The sequence below is a fragment of the Nansenia antarctica genome (assembly GCF_963989245.1).
Source record: "Nansenia antarctica genome assembly, chromosome: 1".
Taxonomy (NCBI): Eukaryota; Metazoa; Chordata; class Actinopteri; order Argentiniformes; family Microstomatidae; genus Nansenia; species Nansenia antarctica.
This window is the reverse complement of record NC_137674.1, coordinates 21,866,604-21,885,062: the sequence shown is the minus strand read 5'-3', so window position 1 is coordinate 21,885,062 and position 18,459 is coordinate 21,866,604. Positions and strand designations below refer to the sequence as shown.

Sequence of the window (18,459 nt, the reverse complement as noted above, 5' to 3'; positions counted from 1 at the left end):
CCGGGCGTCAAACAGGACAGAGGTGGTGAAGTGGTGGATTAGCATCTTTACTGAAGAGCATTCACCCCCAAACCCCCTGCACCATCACCCACACCCAGCACTCCAGTTGAGGGAGGATGAGGGGGGATGGCATCCCCCTTGAAATAAAATCAGTAAAAATCCTCCCCCTTCTAAAACTGCCATCCCCCCTTTCCATCCCTTATGTCATTTTGTCAATGAACGTGGTATTACTGCTATTTCAACATTTAGTCTTGCGCATATTGAGTAAAATACTGTGGGCGAGGGGGCACGCACACATGCGATGACATTTTTACCACCAAGTCACTGACACTGAAGACACTGACGCTGTGGGGATGTTGACACTGTGGGTTAGATGACTTCAGCCACACCAGGAGGCACAGAAGTAAGGCAGTAACCCTTCCCTGACGTTACCTCGGCCTCACCCTGATAAAGCTGCTGCTTGTCCTGACAACAAACACAGTATGTCTTTGTTTGTGCTTCATCTAGGAGTTAGAGATGTTAGAGTTAGAGATGTTAGAGTTAGAGATGTTAGAGTTAGAGATGTTAGAGTTAGAGATGTTAGAGTTAGTGATGACGCAAATGTTTGAACTGAATCACTGTTTCCTAACAGGCCAGACAGGTTAGGGTTAGAGCATTAGAGGCACGAGACACACAGCTAAAGAAACGTGTTCCCACGTGCCACACACTCACACATGTCATTAGATGTCAACACGGTGGAATGCAAATACAAGAGCTGTCCCAGCCCTGTGTTTGTGTGTGTGTGTAGACTCCCAGCCCTGTGTGTGTGTGTGTGTGTGTGTGTGTGTGTGTGTGTGTAGACTCCCAGCCCTGTGTGTGTGTAGCCTCAGGGGTAGTGGGAACTCTCTAAGATTTGAATGTTTGGCGGGTTTGGCAGAGTTTCACTCTGACTCACTCACGTGTTCTCAACATGTGACTTTCTTTTCACCTCCCTCTCACATGCGCACACACACACACACACACACCCTCTCACACACGCACATGACTGTTGACCCGAGGCGGTTCCCAGCCCTCTCCCAGCAGCCCCACCCACTGCAGGGAGGAATGTGTGTGTGTGTGTGTGTGTGTGTGTGTGTGTGTGTGTGTGTGTGTGAGCGTCTGGGCACGTGCTGGAACTGACAAACCCTCCAGAATCAGCTGCCAAGGAGCGGGAGGATTTGAAAAACAGGAACAGCTCTGTAACAGTCAGGCTACTCTGCCTGGACAACTGAACCATTCAGAGCAAATATGTAAATATGTAGACTTTATAAATAGGTAAATATGTAGACTTTATAAATATTGTAGCGAACGGGAATCTTCTAGTGTAACTCGCCCCATGCGGAGTCGAACCCCGACCTCCCACATAACCGACGGCCGCGCCAACCATTAGACCAAGAGAGTTAACTCCCTTGGAGGAGCTGTTAACGGGGCCTCATACAGGATCGTCACACTATCCTCACCGTTCGGGAGAGCGTGCCCTCACGCTTCACTATGTCAAGTCCCTCACGTGGACACGCTCTCCGATGGCCTTCCTTCCATCCCACTTCTAACACCAGTGTAGCGAACGGGAACTGGTAGTGTAACTCGCCCCATGCGGGAATCGAACCCCGATCTCCCACATAACCGCCGGCCGCGCTAACCACAACACCAAGAGAGGTAAATATGTAGACTTTATAAATATGTAAATATGTAGACTTTATAAATATGTAAATAGGTAGACTTTATATAAATATGTAGACTTTATAAATATGTAAATATGTAGACTTTATAAATATGTAAATAGGTAGACTTTATAAATATGTAAATATGAAGACTTTATGCTGTGTACATACATCTACTGATGCCTCTGGACACATCTTCAGTGATGTTCCTGGAATCATCGGGCGTTTCGGGTCTTTCAACATCATACACCCTCCTCCAGGTGACCCAGCCGGGGCTGATCAGACCCCAGCTTGTGTCCAGATGGCTAACTAGCTACCATGACTCCATGGCTCTCCTCTTTTGAGCCACAGCCATCTAGAGGCTCTCTCTGCCGCATTGGTGGTACTGCGGATGGCTCTCCTCTTTCTCTCTCCATCGATGCCCAAACTGCTGAAGGCTCTGGCCAAGGAACGGGCTGCAAATCCTCTGCAACCAACCTCTACTGGGAAACACCTTGCTCTCCAACCAGCCTGCTGGCAATCACTGACCAGTCCCGCGTACTTGGAGAGCTTCCTCTCAAAGGCTTCTTCCAAGCGGTCTTCCCACGGGACTGTCAGTTCCAGCAGCACTGCTTGCCTGGTGGACTCAGACAAGAGAACAATTTCTGGTCGCAGGGTGGTGACTACAATGTGGCTGGGGAACTTCAGCTGATGTTCAAGGTCAACCAACAGCTGCCAGTCTCTTGCAGAGGTCAAGATGCCTGCAGATGTTTTCCTGGCAGGGGTTGGCTGCTCCCCAGCTCTGACAAAGGCGATGGTTTTCTTGGAGGGTCGGAACTGCTTTGCCCACACAAGTCCTGCGCTGATGGCTTCAGCAATGGTCTTCAGGACTTGGTCATGCCTCCACCTGTACCGTCCATCTCCAAGGGCCCTTGTACAGCAGCTGAGGATGTGTTCCAGGGTTCCTCGCTTGGAACACAGTTGGCATGCTGGTGTCTCTGCTATGCCCCATGTGTGCAGATTTGACGGGCTTGGAAGCACATCATAGACTGCCTGGATGAGGAATTTGATGCGGTGAGGCTCGGCTTTCCAAAGCTCAGCCCAGGTCACCTTCCTCTCAATTGCATTCTCCCATCTCGTCCAAGCTCCCTGTTGCTTCATTCCCACTGCCTTGCAGGTTCTTGTCTCCTCCACTGCTGCTCCTAAATTTATATTTATATAAATATGTAAATATGTAGACTTTATAAATAGGTAAATATGGAGACTTTATTAATATGTAAATATGTAGACTTTATAAATGTGTAGGCTTTATAAATATGTAAGCTTTATAAATATGTAACTATGTAGACTTTATAAATAGGTAAATGTAGACTTTATAAATATGTAAATAGGTAGACTTTATATAAATAGGTAAATATGGAGACTTTATAAATATGTAAATATGGAGACTTTATAAATATGTAAATGTGTAAGCTTTATAAATATGTAGACTTTATAAGTATGTAAATATGTAGACTTTATAAATACATAAATATGTAGACTTTATAATGATGTAGACTATTCACTTAGAAGAGATAAACTGCAGGATTCTGAAAGCTTTCTTCAGTCAGTCCCTAACGTATGTGAGTAAGAGATTCACATAACTGAATCAAAGGCGCTGTAATCATTGAGACTTCAGAAAGAAAAACACCAAAAGTTAAATATGAGATTTTTATTTCAGCAACTCCCCCTCAAGCAAGTACAAAAAATTCAAGCCACCACACAGTCATTCCTGCAGAGGAAGAGAAATCATTTTCTGCAAAACAAAACAATGCAAAAACAGGGGATTCTGGGGGACGCCCGCTGACAATGTGCTGACCTGCAGCGTTTTAAAATCTCACTGTCGTTTACGGGTTAAGTTAGGGTTAGGGTGAAGTTTACGGGTTAGGTTAGAGTTAGGGTGAAGTTAAGGTGAAGGTTGCCTGGTTCTTTTTTGGTCAAGGGGACAAGAAATGCAGAGGATTTAAATATTGAAAATGAAAGAAAAAAATACCTGTACAAATCATACTCGTCACAAAAACATCAAATTGTAATAAAATAAAATTAAAGGTGGTGGCAGGGAGAGGCTTTCAACAAATCTCAACTTGGGCTTTAAAACAAGGTGTACAAACACACACACACACACACACACACGCACACGCACACACACAAAAGGAACTCCATAAAAAAAATCAGCAAAAACAACAAACATGCACCTCATCACCAAGGACTTAATTAAGTGCTAAAGAGAGAAGAGGAGGAACAGAACGGAACGAGAAGCGGTCCAGCAAGGAGACCTGGTGGTGGCAGTAGAGGTCAGGGTCCTGTTAACATGGCAGTAGAGGTCAGGGGTCAGGGACTGGCGTTGCATGTAAGTCCGAGTGGTCAGAACAAGTCACATGACTGCAGACAGCCTCTCCTCTCTCCTGACAGACTGTTGCTGCCCTCCACCTCTCTTATACATTTGCATAAATATTTACATCTTTACATTAATATGGGCTGGCTGGGTGTGGCAGTGGAGGAGAGGAGCCTGGGCAGGATGGGTCAGAGCAGCCAGACTTCCCCTGGAGAGGGGGGGCAGGGTGTAGTAGTGGTGGGAGAGGGGGGGTTCAGAGGTTCTTCAGGCGGCTGTACAGGTCTCTCTTGGGGGGTTAGGGTTGGGGGGGTTAGGGTTAGGGGGGTTCAGAGGTTCTTCAGGCGGCTGTACAGGTCTCTCTTGCTGCGCTCCCCCGCCCAGGTACGACTCCGCAGGCGGAACCTCCGCAGGTCGTCCTTGAAGTCCTGGTGGTGCATCGGCCTGTAGGCCTGGGGCTCACACTGCGCCTGGGGACAACACATGTTGAGAGGAATGTGAGGAGTGAGAGAGAGTGAGAGATGTAAGAGGAGTAAGAGGGTGTGACAGGAGTGAGAGATGTGAGAGGGTGTGAGGGGGAGTGAGGGGTGAGGGGAGGGAGTGAGAGGGTGTGAGAGGGGTGAGGGGAGGGAGTGAGATGGTGTGAGAGGAGGGGGTGAGATGGTGTGAGAGGAGTGAGGGGAGGGGGTGAGATGGTGTGAGAGTGAAGGGAGGGGGTGAGAGGTCCGTACCTGGAAGGTAGGGAAGAAGTCCTTGTATCCTCCCTTCAGCACGTAGAGCTCGGGGTAGTGCAGTCTGGGATACTCGTTCACGGCGCGGTCGCGCTCCCGGAGGAAGCGGCACATCCGGGGCCCGCGCTCAGACGAGAACTCGCAGTGGAACACGATCAGGACGCGCCGGTCCGGCACCGTGGGGAGGAGGGGCGTGGCCAGCAGGTAGTCCTCCACCTGGTCCTCCTGGTGCAGATTCAGAGCCCCCTGGACAGACAGACAGACGTAATTTATAGGTTCATTCACAACCAGCAACAGTGGTTCAGCGTCTCAAAGCTCACCTTACTTATATGAGTTACTGAGGAAGGACATGAGTCTGTGTCGGAGCCAAATGAATATGATTTAATGCTACTGAGTAATGATCATGATCATTGCATTGTTAAAGTTACTATAACTATTAGAATATGTTGTGGTATGATGTCTCCACCCTAGGGCCCATTGGTCTGAACTGTGTCAGGGAAATTGTTTAAATAGCAGGAAGTGAGGCTGGCAGGGAGGAAGTCTTGGCAGGCCTGGGTACGGTAGTTTTTTTTAACTCAAGGAGAGTCTGACAAACTCAAGGAAACTATTTCAGGAAACTCAAAGAAAGACGCTATAGAAAGTGAGACTGCGTTGGTTAGATAGTTATTTTCTAAAGATGCAATTGGAAATGTTTATATGAGAATAAATCCATATTTTTGTTGCGGTTCTATCTGGACTGGATTATGATTTTGTGGGTTTGAATATTTGGATGTGCGTCAAAACCCCTGGCTTGCCTGGACGGTGGTTACTTCATTGTTTGAAGCCACTACAGCAAGTCATCTACAACAGTCAACTCTATGGAATTAAGGGTGTGTTCCCACTAGAACATTTGCTTCACTTGGAATCGGAGTTTAGGATAAATGTAGCTTTGCTCTGCGTCGTTTGGAGCTGTGAGAAAGCGCATTCGAAGTCGCTCCCGGAGCAAACAACCAACGGATGCTCCGCTTGAAAAGGGTGGTTTCGCTCCGGTTACAAACGACGCATCGAGGCTGTCCATAGGAAAACAACAGCGCATGCGTGTTGATCTGGATAAGAGCGGGACGAACAGGCAATTTTCAATTTTTCTGACCAATCAACTACCACGTCTGTTGCTTCGATTGCGTATGTTACTTCGTTTACATAAAGGGCTGTGAGAACGCAAATCAGAGAAATAATTTATGCAACAATGTTGCAAACTCATCCACTTGCTCCGGGTCTCGATTCGGACTTTCATGTGAGAACATGACCCGAGACTCGACATCCCAGCTACAGGCCATGGGGAGATCAGCAATCTACTACGCTCTGAAACGCGTCACAATAAACAAACACTCACCTTGATATGTCCCCCCTCAAACTCATAGGGGTAGCGACAGTCGAGAACGATGATCTTCTCCACCAGGTGGTTGAACTTGCCGCTGAGAGCGAGCATCATCTGAGGACCAAGCAAACATGTCACTCCTTCGACTCCCAAACCCCCCTCACACTGACCACAAAACCTCCCAAACCCCTCACACCAGGACACACAGTTAGAGATAGAAGGGTTAGGGGGTTAGAGATGGAAGGGATAGAGATAGAAGGGTTAGGGGGTTAGAGATGGAAGGGATAGAGATAGAAGAGTTAGGGGGTTAGAGATAGAAGGGATAGAGATAGAAGGTTTAGGGGGTTAGAGATAGAAGGGATAGAGATAGAAGGGTTAGGGGGTTAGAGATAGAAGGGTTAGAGATAGAAGGGTTAGGGGGTTAGAGATAGAAGGGATAGAGATAGAAGGGTTAGGGGGTTAGAGATAGAAGGGATAGAGATAGAAGGGTTAGGGGGTTAGAGATAGAAGGGATAGAGATAGAAGGGTTAGGGGGTTAGAGATAGAAGGGATAGATATAGAAGGGTTAGAGGGTTAGAGATAGAAGGGATAGAAGGGATGGAAGGGTTAGAGATAGAAGGGTTAGAGATAGAAGGGATGGAAGGGATAGAGATAGAAGGGTTAGAGATAGAAGGGTTAGAGATAGAAGGGTTAGAGAATCTTAGGGGTGGGCATCAATGATCGACGATCGATAATTGATCGATAAGGATCTTGGTCGATCACAAAACATTTTGCTCGATAATCGTTAATATTTTTATTTTTTAAAATAATAATAATAATGGAAATTAGTTTGTCCACGTGTCACCAGATTGCGTTCGTCTCTCACCCCTGAACATGTTAACATGATCATCTTTCTGAACAAGAACCAGTAGGCCTGCCGCCTACAGTCTCTCGCTGGAGTTTAAATTTAAGTTAAGCTGGACGCTCTTAAGGACACTAACGTTTTCAGTCATCCTCCTATTTGTGAGTAACTGTTTTTTTACTGCTCCTATGGTGAGTTACTTATTTTCTATATTTTTATTTATAACGTAAAATGTGTTTTTAAGTTAAACAATTTAAGCTACTCACTGCCTTGTTTAAGAGGATTGTTATCTGACTGTAGTGTCTAGTTTGAATGTGAATGAATGAATGTGTGCAATAGCAACACAAATAACGTTATTTCCCCAAGGAAAAAAAAAAACTTTTTCGATTAATCGATAATTGATCGTTAATTCTTGCGATTATCGAAAAAAAAATTTGATCGTTTGCCCAGCCCTGTTAGAGATAGAAGGGTTAGAGATAGAAGGGTTAGGGGGGTTCCTCACCATCTCTGGAGTGATGTAGTTGAGGTCCTGGTGTTTCCCCTCCACAGTCGAGAGAACGAAAGGCTGAAGGAACAAAAGAGAAACAAGAATTAGAAATCAAGATAGAGGGTCAGGGGGTCACATCTAGCTGGATCAGGGTCAGAGGTCACATCTAGCTGGGTCAGGGTTTGGAGGGTTATGACTCATCTGTTACCTTGGTGAAGTCTCCTATCAGCTGCTGGGAGTCTCCGTCCAGCAGCATCTCAATCTCTGTCGTCGGACAGAGGGACTTGGACCTCTGGACCGGAAAGCAACCCTGCAGGGGGAGAGGGAGAGGCAGCAGGGCTCAGTCATGGTGGACTGGTAGCTGGAGAAGGTGCAGCACTGTGTAGATGAGGAGATGTGGGGCGGGGGGCGGGGGGTTACTGACCGTGCGGGGGGAGAGGAGGGGGGGTACTGACCGTGCGGGGGGGAGAGGAGGGGGGTACTGACCGCGCGGGGGGGAGAAGAGGGGGGGTACTGACCGCGCGGGGGGGAGAGGAGGGGGGGTACTGACCGTGCGGGGAGAGAGGAGGGGGGGGGGGGGGTACTGACCGTGCGGGGGGAGAGGAGGGGGGTTACTGACCGCGCGGGGGGGAGAGGAGGGGGGGTACTGACCGTGCGGGGGGAGAGGTCCTCCTCCACCTGTGTTCCCGCCAGGCTGCGCCGCCTCTTCACCCTGACGGGGGTGTGGTTCTCGTCCCGGGGGGGGGAGGAGCGCTTCAGGGGGGCACGGCCCCCGGGCAGGGAGGGGGAGCGGAACAGCCCCCGCGGCCGACAGCGAATCACAGGCTGAGGAAGAGAGACGGACGGTTAGATGAACCCATAAAAACACTAAACAAAGGTGAGCTGATAAGTGTCGTTGTTGTGTACTTGGTACCCTGATGACAATAAAGTTGAATCTAATTTAATAAAACGCCACGTTGCAGAACAATCAACCAACCAACCAGCATGCAGAACAATGAACACGCGTACCGAGTTGTCTGATTGGCTCTCGGCCACCAGCGGGGCTGTGAGCAGACTGGCCATCCCCCTGGGCATGAGGGAGTCACTCTGGAGGGGGGGGAGAGAGAGAGAGAGAGAGAGAGACAGGGCTGGTCAGACAGACAGGGCTGTTCAGGGTTAGGGTGAGTCTCAGGGTCAGTGTAAGGTTTAGGGTCAGTGTAAGGTTTAGGGTCAGTGTAAGGTTTAGGGTCAGGGGTCAGGGTGGCTCACCTCTTCACTGTCATCCAGGACGTCCAGGAAACCGTCGTCTTCGTCATCGTCGTTCAGGGAGCAGGTGAGGGAGGGGCGCCGCAGGAACACAGGGCTGCTGTCGTCCAATGAGCTGAGCCGCTGGGAAGGGGGCGGGGAGAGCTAGAGAGAGATAGACAGAGATAGACAGAGATAGACAGAGATAGACAGAGAGAGCGAGAAGGTAAGCAGAAGATCATCTCAAAAACACTAAACCAACATCATGACGACCCCAGCCAGTGTTGTCATGGTGACCGGGGGACGGGGACATACCAGGAGGGCGGGGGCGGAGTTGGGGCGGCGGGCGAAGGCGTCCCTGGCCTGTCCCTCCCCACAGCGCAGGCGGCTGCGTGACACCGGCTGGCTGGGCTTCTTAAACTCAAACCCTTCCTGCAGGGACACGTTCTCCTTGTTGCCCTGCCCCGGTGCACCCTGGGAAACCCTCCGCCCGAACGGCACAAAGCGGCGAGGTTCTGGTTCCTTCCCCTTCAGGGCCGGACTCACACCCAGGAGCTGCAGCTGAGGAACACAGGGGAGGGTCAGAACCCTGCAGAACCTGACACACACCAACACACACATGACTGGACATGAGGGAGGGAGGTAGAGAGAGGGAGGTAGAGAGACAGAGAGGTAGAAAGGTAGAGAGACAGAGAGGGAGGTAGAGAGGGAGGGAGGTAGAGAGGTAGAGAGACAGAGAGAGGGAGGTAGAGAGAGAGAGGGAGGTAGAGAGGTAGAGAGACAGAGAGGGGGGTAGAGAGAGAGAGGGGGGTAGAGAGACAGAGAGAGGGAGGTAGAGAGAGAGAGGTAGAGAGAGAGAGAGAGGGAGGTAGAGAGAGAGGAAGGTAGAGAGAGGAACATGACTGAACATGAGGTCAGGATGGAGGTCAGCTTACTGGTAGAGAGTGCATCCTTCTGATGGGCGCCTTCCTGTTAGAGGGAAGAGAGACAGACCTGGTAAGACCTAGCACACGGCTAACACCTCTAACACGGCAAACACGGCATACAGCTAACACGGCTAACACAGTACACAGCTAACACGGCTAACACAGTACACAGCTAACACGGCTAACACAGTACACAGCTAACACAGCTAACACAGTACACAGCTAACAGCTATCATTGTAACAGGTACAACGACATTTTAAATGAGAAGGGATAGCATGGCTACTTACTCCTTGACAAGCCTTCCAGCCACCAGAATGGCCTTTTCAAACCTGTAAGAGACGCAAAACAACAAACATTTAGGTGACTGGTTTAGAGGGGGGGGGGGGGGGGTGTATGTGAGGGGGGGGTGTATGTGAGGGGGGGGTGTATGTGAGGGGGGAGGGCAGGAGGCGATACGGGGAGAGGATGGGCTGCAAAAGCATAAAATACTCTGGGTCTGTTCAAATACAAACAAATAACCAAATAACCTGGTCTATTCAGAGAGCCAGGGACGGTTATACGTGTGTGTGTGTGTGTGTGTGTGTTAGGGTTAGCTGTGTGTGTGTGTGTGTGTGTGTGTGTGTATGTGAGAGAATGGACTGGGGCAGAAGGTGGACTGCTGCAATGCCCACCTGTATGCTAAAGAGGCTGTAGAGGGGGGGGGGGGGCTGCTACCATATGCTGCTGTAGGAAGGAACAGCACCAGCCTCCTGACAGAGGCCTTTGTTTGGGGGGGGGGGGGGGGATAAGGAGTGTGTCTCATTCAATGGGAGAGGGGGGGGGGGTTGAGTTTGCTCTAATAAAGAGTAGGGGGGGTCAGGGGTGCCCCCCATTCAATAGCTCTGATGCAAAGATGCTGCCAGCCACCCCCCCTCCCCACACATATCCCACTTGCCATTCATATATTCAAATGCCAGGCTATGAGAGCGTGCCAAAAAAACTGAAGGGGGGGGGGGGGGCTATCATTAAACCCCTAGCCCATTGCTGCACTAGGGAAGCCCCCCCCCTCCCACCAAACAGCAATGAAACAAACAGCTGCACTAGGTAAGCTGTAAGGGAGGTGATTAAGTCCTCAGGCCCAAATGCTGCAGCCAAGCGTCAGACCCTGAACCTAACCCCCCCCCTCAGACCCTAACCCTACCCCTGGCAGATGTCTGATTCTCAGCCATGGTATTGGCTGATTAAAATCTAAACAAACTGAAGCTGCTCGGTTATAAAATCAGGATCAGTCAGCATACAGAATAACCCTAAGCCAGACCCCATCAACATGACTTATGATAGGAGGAGGAAAGTTCATCTAAGCTTGATCAGCTGCCTAAGCCTAACTGTTAATCTGCTTAATGGAAATGAAGAGGCACCAAGCTGTAGCCCAACGGTAGAAGGACATTAATCCCAGGGAACAGCTGATGAGCAGGGCTCCAGACCAACAGTAAGGGGGAGGGGGCAGGAAGATTGATTGGGACAGACAAGAGGCCTGAATAAGCTACTTACGACTCCTCTATGTCGATGGGGTCCATGGGGCTGGGGGAGTCCATACAAAGGCCTGGATGGGGGGGGGAGAGGTTACAAATGGATGTGATGAGACAACATACAACTATGAAAACATCATGCAACGATGAAAACATCATGCAACGATGAAAACATCATGCAACGGCATTAATAAAACCGGGACAGGTTTATTCTTTTTGGGTGGGGGGGGGGCTAAAACATCACAGGTTACATAGGTTTAAATGTAGACAACAGGAGTAAAACAACCTTTAGTGACTCCATCTCATATAGACGTATAGGGGTGTTATATGTTAGGGTGTATATGTAGCAGGGTTAGGGTGTATATGTAGCAGGGTTAGGGTGTAGCAGGGTTATGGTGTAGCAGGGTTAGGGTGTATAGGTAGCAGGGTTAGGGTGTATAGGTAGCAGGGTTAGGGTGTATATGTAGGTAGCAGGGTTAGGGTGTATATGTAGCAGGGTTAGGGTGTAGCAGGGTTAGGGTGTATATGTAGCAGGGTTAGGGTGTAGCAGGGTTAGGGTGTATATGTAGCAGGGTTAGGGTGTATATGTAGCAGGGTTAGGGTGTAGCAGGGTTAGGGTGTATATGTAGCAGGGTTAGGGTGTATAGGGTTAGGGTGTAGCAGGGTTAGGGTGTAGCAGGGTTAGGGTGTAGCAGGGTTAGGGTGTATAGGTAGCAGGGTTAAGGTGTATATGTAGCAGGGTTAAGGTGTATATGTAACAGGGTTAGGGTTAGGGATGCACCGAACATTCGGCCACCGAATGTATTCGGCCGAATATCGCAAAATAAAGCACATTCGGTATTCGGCCGAATGTGTGAAAACACCGAATGTTTACCACCGAATAGTGGGCGTGTTTTGATGACGCAATCAAACAGTGTAAGCATCCCATGCTGCTCAGCGAATGAGACGAGCATTGACTGCATGCTGCTACTTATAATTAGCCTACAGAAAACATGTCGGCAGTTTGGGTTTGGAATAAGACCCAACATGGCTAGCTCCATAACCGTGGCTGCGTTCGTTGAAAAAAACTCGCTCTGAGAGCGCCGGGGCGCACACTGGGTCCGACGTCATAAAGGGACCGAGCGATTCGATTGGACGAGAGGCATTCCGCGAGTGCTGATCAGATCCCCGGAGCGAGTTTACGAACGCACCCGGGCTGTCATCTGCTCACTGCGCCAACAGCACATAGCTGCTTAGTGTTCTACAACACCCATGAGTTCATAAGTAGGCTTATATTGTTTTAAAGGGCAGCCAGTTATTCATTTGTTTTATTTATCCCTATGCACATTTTTGTTATATATTGTGTAACTGACATGCCATAGCTGACAAGCTACACATACATAAGTTATATACATACGTTATACAGACAGATTTAATTTGAGCAGTCAGTCAAGTATAGGCATAATGTTGTTTGTTTGTTTTCTAATGTTTTGTTAAAATGAAAAAAGTTTAAAACATTTTGTTAAAATGTTAAATATGGTCTTTTACGAAAAGAAGTAGCCTAGTAAAAAGTAGGCTCAAAGCACTTTTATCCCAATGCACTTTTTTGTTGTAGGCCTACAAAGATTTTCTTTCAGCAGCTATTCAGGGAAAACAAAAACATTTAATTTGACTGATTTATTTTATTTATTGTGCTTTGTTGGTATAGACTGATGTCTGCTGGAATGTTCAATAAAAGTTATTTTTTTTCAATCTCAATTTCTTTCTTTGAGAAGCATGAATAAAAAGCAAAATGTATTTAGTTCATGCAATGATCAAATTAAAAACTGCCGATACACATTCGGTATTCGGCCAAGTGTTTCCTTAAATTCGGCTTCGGCCTCTGCCAAGAATTTTCATTTCGGTGCATCCCTAGTTAGGGTGTATATGTAGCAGGGTTAGGGTGTATATGTAGCAGGGTTAAGGTGTATAGGTAGCAGGGTTAAGGTGTATAGGTAGCAGGGTTGGGGTGTATATGTAGCAGGGTTAGGGTGTAGCAGGGTTAGGGTGTATATTAGGGATGCACCGAACATTCGGCCACCGAATGTATTCGGCCGAATATCGCAAAATAAAGCACATTCGGTATTCGGCCTAATGTGTGAAAACACCGAATGTTTACCACCGAATAGTGGCCGTGTTTTGATGACGCAATCAAACAGTGTAAGCATCTATTTTTGGCTAAAAGTTGGTGGTTTTCTTTCCCCAACAGGAGCAAACTTTTAGTTCGACAAAAAAAATAAAACGTCTCCGCGTCGTTCGCTTGCGCGCCTCACTCGAGTCATCAGCGATGTCAACTGATCTGCAGAGAGAAGCGAAGAGCCCCCTGGTGGTCGCCACAACGCGGTGCACATCTCTTTGAGGAAACGTTTCTGGGAAATGTAGTTAATCTCCGGGCAGTCATTAGGGGACGTGGTTGGGTTTTAAAACTCGTAGAACTACATTTACCCATAATAGTCAGTCAAGTATAGCCATAATGTTGTTTGTTTGTTTTCTAATGTTTTGTTAAAATGAAAAAAGTTTAAAACATTTTGTTAAAATGTTAAATATGGTCTTTTACGAAAAGAAGTAGCCTAGTAAAAAGTAGGCTCAAAGCACTTTTATCCCAATGCACTTTTTTGTTGTAGGCCTACAAAGATTTTCTTTCAGCAGCTATTCAGGGAAAACAAAAACATTTAATTTGACTGATTTATTTTATTTATTGTGCTTTGTTGGTATAGACTGATGTCTGCTGGAATGTTCAATAAAAGTTATTTTTTTTCAATCTCAATTTCTTTCTTTGAGAAGCATGAATAAAAAGCAAAATGTATTTAGTTTATGCAATGATCAAATTAAAAACTGCCGATACACATTCGGTATTCTGCCAAGTGTTTCCTTAAATTCGGCTTCGGCCTCGGCCAAGAATTTTCATTTCGGTGCATCCCTAGTGTATATGTAGCAGGGTTAGGGTGTATAGGGTTAGGGTGTAGCAGGGTTAGGGTGTAGCAGGGTTAGGGTGTATAGGTAGCAGGGTTAGGGTGTATATGTAGCAGGGTTAGGGTGTATAGGGTTAGGGTGTATATGTAGCAGGGTTAGGGTGTATAGGGTTAGGGTGTAGCAGGGTTAGGGTGTAGCAGGGTTAGGGTGTATAGGTAGCATGGTTAGGGTGTAGCAGAATTAGGGTGTAGCAGGGTTAGGGTGTATATGTAGCATGGTTAGGGTGTATATGTAGCAGGGTTAGGGTGTATATGTAGCATGGTTAGGGTGTAGCAGGGTTAGGGTGTATATGTAGCATGGTTAGGGTGTATAGGTAGCAGGGTTAGGGTTAGGGTGTATAGGTAGCAGGGTTAGGGTGTATATGTAGCAGGGTTAGGGTGTATATGTAGCAGGGTTAGGGTGTAGCAGGGTTAGGGTGTATAGGGTTAGGGTGTAGCAGGGTTAGGGTGTAGCAGGGTTAGGGTGTATAGGTAGCAGGGCTTACCAGAATCAGATGAGGTGTCTGAAGCGAAGGAGGGAATCTTCAGTAGGGGCACATGTTGATGTTTTCTCCTCTTTGGGGTTTCACATTGGCTGCAACGAAAGGAGACACAGTTAGACTTCAAAACCTCACCAACTTCCTGCTGAGGAGGTTTTAGGTAAATCGTAAAAAGCGAAGTTAGCCGCAACAACCTAGCCAGGGTGTAGCTAGCCGAGTTAGCCACATTGTGACATAAAACGGAATGTAAGAAAGCAGCTATAAACATCTAGATGTATAAACATCTAGATGTATAAACATCTAGATGTATAAACATCTAGATCTATAAACATCTAGATCTATAAACATCTAGATCTATAAACATCTAGACATATAAACATCTAGATATAGAAACATCTAGATATAGAAACATCTAGATATAGAAACATATCTATAAACATATAGATATATGAACATATCTATAAACATCTAGATATATAAACATCCAGATATATAAACATATCTATAAACATCTAGATATAGAAACACCCATATATATAAACATATCTATAAACATCTAGATATAGAAACAAGATCTCCAGAGACCCATCCCACCCTGGGTACGAACACTTTGCTCGGCTGCCCTCGAACAGGCGGTTCAGGACCATGTTCACAAGGACAAACAGACTGAAGCTCAGCTTCTACCCCAGGGCCATTCAGGCCCTGAACACAGCAAAGACCTAGGTTCTAGGCCCTGGACAATCTAGACAAATTGATGGCAGCTACTAGATTGAAATCAAGTGTAATACTGAAACACAAATGTGTACATTTCAAACCTGCAAACTGCGACACTTTAAATGAATGTGCAATAACACTGTGCAATATGACAACCCTAGGGTACATAAGGTTCAGAGAATAGGAAATGTTAGAATAGGTATAGCATAGCATAGAGTACAGCACAGTGTTTTATTTGCATAGTATAGTATAGTGGATAGTGTACATAGCCTTTATTTATGTAAACCAGCTCTTTTCGCTTCTTGTTTTTAGTTTTTTTTCCTAGCACCAGGGGAGCCCCCCCTCCCAAATGTCGTTGTTTGGTACCTGTACTATATCAATGACAATAAAGACCATTCATTCATTCATCTAGATATATAAACATCTAGATATATAAACATCCAGATATATAAACATCTATAAACATCTAGATATATAAACATCTAGACATATAAACATCTAGATATATAAACATATCTATAGACATCTAGATACATATAAACATATCTATAGACACTCACCCTCCCAGGACGGCCAGGTTGGTCATGTTCAGGGCCAGGTTGGTGACGGGGGACAGCACCGCTACGGGCCCAGGGTTGACCAGGTCCGGCCGTGACAGGCAGGAAAGCCCGGGGACCCCGCCAGGCCTGGCGGACAGGCGGGTGTGGACGGGCCCGGCAGGGCTGCGGCGCCTGAGGGGAGAGTTGCTCTGGTCCAACTCCATTATTATGATCAGCGGCTAAAACAATCCGTAGGTAGATCCGACCAGGTCTGAACCAGCAGGAGACGTTCCTGGAGTCGAGTTTGTATGTCGGTTCACACGGAAGAGCGCAGCAGCTCGGGTTAGGTCGCAGCTAAGCAGCCACTATGAAGCCATGGATGTTTCTATATGAAGCGGGATGAAGGACGGTTGCTTAGAGACCCGCCGCGCGTTTAAACGACAGTAAACAGAAAGTGCAGTGAAGTGCAGTGCAGCTCGAGGACAGAGAGCAGCGCGGCGCCTCTGGTCTGGTCGGGACGCAGACAGCTGCTGTATTTATGTTCAAAATAGAAGCTCACGAGCGGCAATTATTTTGGCGAATCAGAGGCGCCGTTACATCCTGCTCGTCCTTGCTCGTCCAATCAGAGTTGTTTCCGCTTTTGCTCTTTGTCTCCACAGGAAAGGGAGGGATGACGAGTTAGTGCCGTACTTGTCTACGAGCCAATCGGAGGCCACCATTAGAGCACCATAGAACAATGTAAACCAATGAAATACCTCATCTATAATTTGAGGTTTCAGAAAATAAAGCCAACTTTTCCCGCGGAACATTTCAAGCAGTCAGCTGATGAACACCCACAACCAATCACCACCCTGCAAGGCTACAAAGAGACCCAATACAAATATTATAATACTAATATAACCCTAACCCTACATTATAATATCTCATTATTATCTGTCATAATAACGGTATTGCAATCTGACCAACTTTACAGACTAATGCAAATATGTAAGATGTGGAATCAAGTATTAGAGCTGAATATAATGGCCTGTAGTCTAAAGATGCACTCTCATTGCAATTACATCCATACTAACATCAACCACTAACCACTCACACTGCAGTCAGAAGCCTCCGTCCCGCCACCCGGGGGGGTTGGACACATTGCAACGCTGTTGTCTGGTGTCGTCATGGCAGCCGAGCCCATCAGCTGCCCCCATTCCTTTAACAGTGTCATCAGCTACCCTCATTCCCCCATTCCTTTAACAGTGTCGGAGGAACAAAAGTTCAAGCTTTTGCCTCTGTGTTGTGTTCCTCCAGAGAAGGAAAGGGAGAGAAGGATTGAAGGAGAGAAGGAGAGAAGGAGAATGGATGACCTGAGAATTACTTTAATGGCGCTTTTCCACTACCGGGCCGGCCCGGTTCTTTTTCCTTTCTCCACTGCCAACCGAGCCGTACCAGGCCATAGTACCCGTGCCGTTTTTAGTTCCCGTTCGAGAAGGGTAGCGAAAGGTACTTTTTTGCCAGGCTGTGTGTGACGTGCGACGCTGCAGACCGTTGATTGGTCAATGGAAATCGTCATCCCATGTTCATAGACTTCATCGCTAACCGCCATCTTTAAATATCACAACAGATTTCGCAACAGAAGAAGTGATCTCAATCAGTGCCTGACTTGCAAAAGTGTAAGGATGGATATCCGAAAGTTGTTTTCAACAAAACAAGCGCCAAGAACTGTTGCAGCAGCCGTATCAGCAGCTGACAACAATGACATCACCAGCAGTGATGACATAGATGATGTTTCAGGTTTGTGAATCTTATTAGAAAGGTGACTGACTCACTGACACTACTTTTCCGGTTTGCTAATGCTAGCTGGCTATCATAACATAACGTTATGTTATAATGAAAATGAAACATAGCAAGGTACTGTTACGGTACATGGTAAGAAATCAAACAAAGGATAATACTTATGGAATGGAATGGAATGGAATGGACTTTATTTGAAAAACAGATGGAATGAAGTGGTTATTCACTTTATACAAATAAAGTGAATAACAGGCTGATTGTCTTTGATATCTGCACTCTGGTTGACTCAGTAACAAGTGAAAAAGAATGATGTAACGTTAATGTTACAGCTAGTAAACATGGAGTAACCACATTAAGTATGCCCTTATGGTAGTATGTATGTATACAGAACATGACTCAAATCTATCCTAAGATGTAACGCTAACTAACTAAGTTTGTTTAATGTCCCAGGGGGGATTTGATTTCACAGTACTATACACAGGCCAACAATACATGTAATATATCGTCATATAACACAGGACAAGACTCTAAATACAATATAAGTGGTGAGCACAGAGTCTGCCCTGATATACATACTGTAACATAACTAGCCTCAGCCCATCAATTATGTAATTCTATACAAATATAAATGATGGTGACTGGCAGGGGGAGCTACGTGTGCTGACCTCCCTCTGTGCCCAGAACCACCACAATTAGTTTGCTTCATTAAAGGGTGTGAATGTATATGTGTTCTCCAGTGCCTTTTGTCCGCTTTAAGGTGGTGGTAAGTTGAAGGTTGAAGGCAAAATTTTCCGGCGCGCTCTGCGCGCACATTATATTCTCCCTCTGGGCTAAGCCCCGGATCTCCTACGATC

The 18,459-nt window shown here is 46.8% G+C and overlaps 1 protein-coding gene across 1 annotated transcript; it reads right to left on the bottom strand.

Annotated features, from left to right (window-relative positions):
- Positions 1-4,358: 4,358 nt before the first annotated feature.
- cdc25b (cell division cycle 25B) lies at positions 4,359-16,050 on the bottom strand (the record flags this gene model as incomplete). The annotated part of the gene is made up of 13 exons (XM_080538655.1): positions 4,359-4,499; positions 4,761-5,006; positions 6,133-6,231; positions 7,461-7,523; positions 7,654-7,755; positions 8,097-8,270; positions 8,454-8,531; positions 8,694-8,834; positions 8,985-9,267; positions 9,884-9,925; positions 11,127-11,178; positions 14,580-14,668; positions 15,848-16,050. 13 exons carry the CDS (start codon positions 16,048-16,050, stop codon positions 4,359-4,361), a joined length of 1,713 nt encoding a protein of 570 aa, XP_080394781.1.
- Between the last annotated feature and the right edge of the window lie 2,409 nt (positions 16,051-18,459).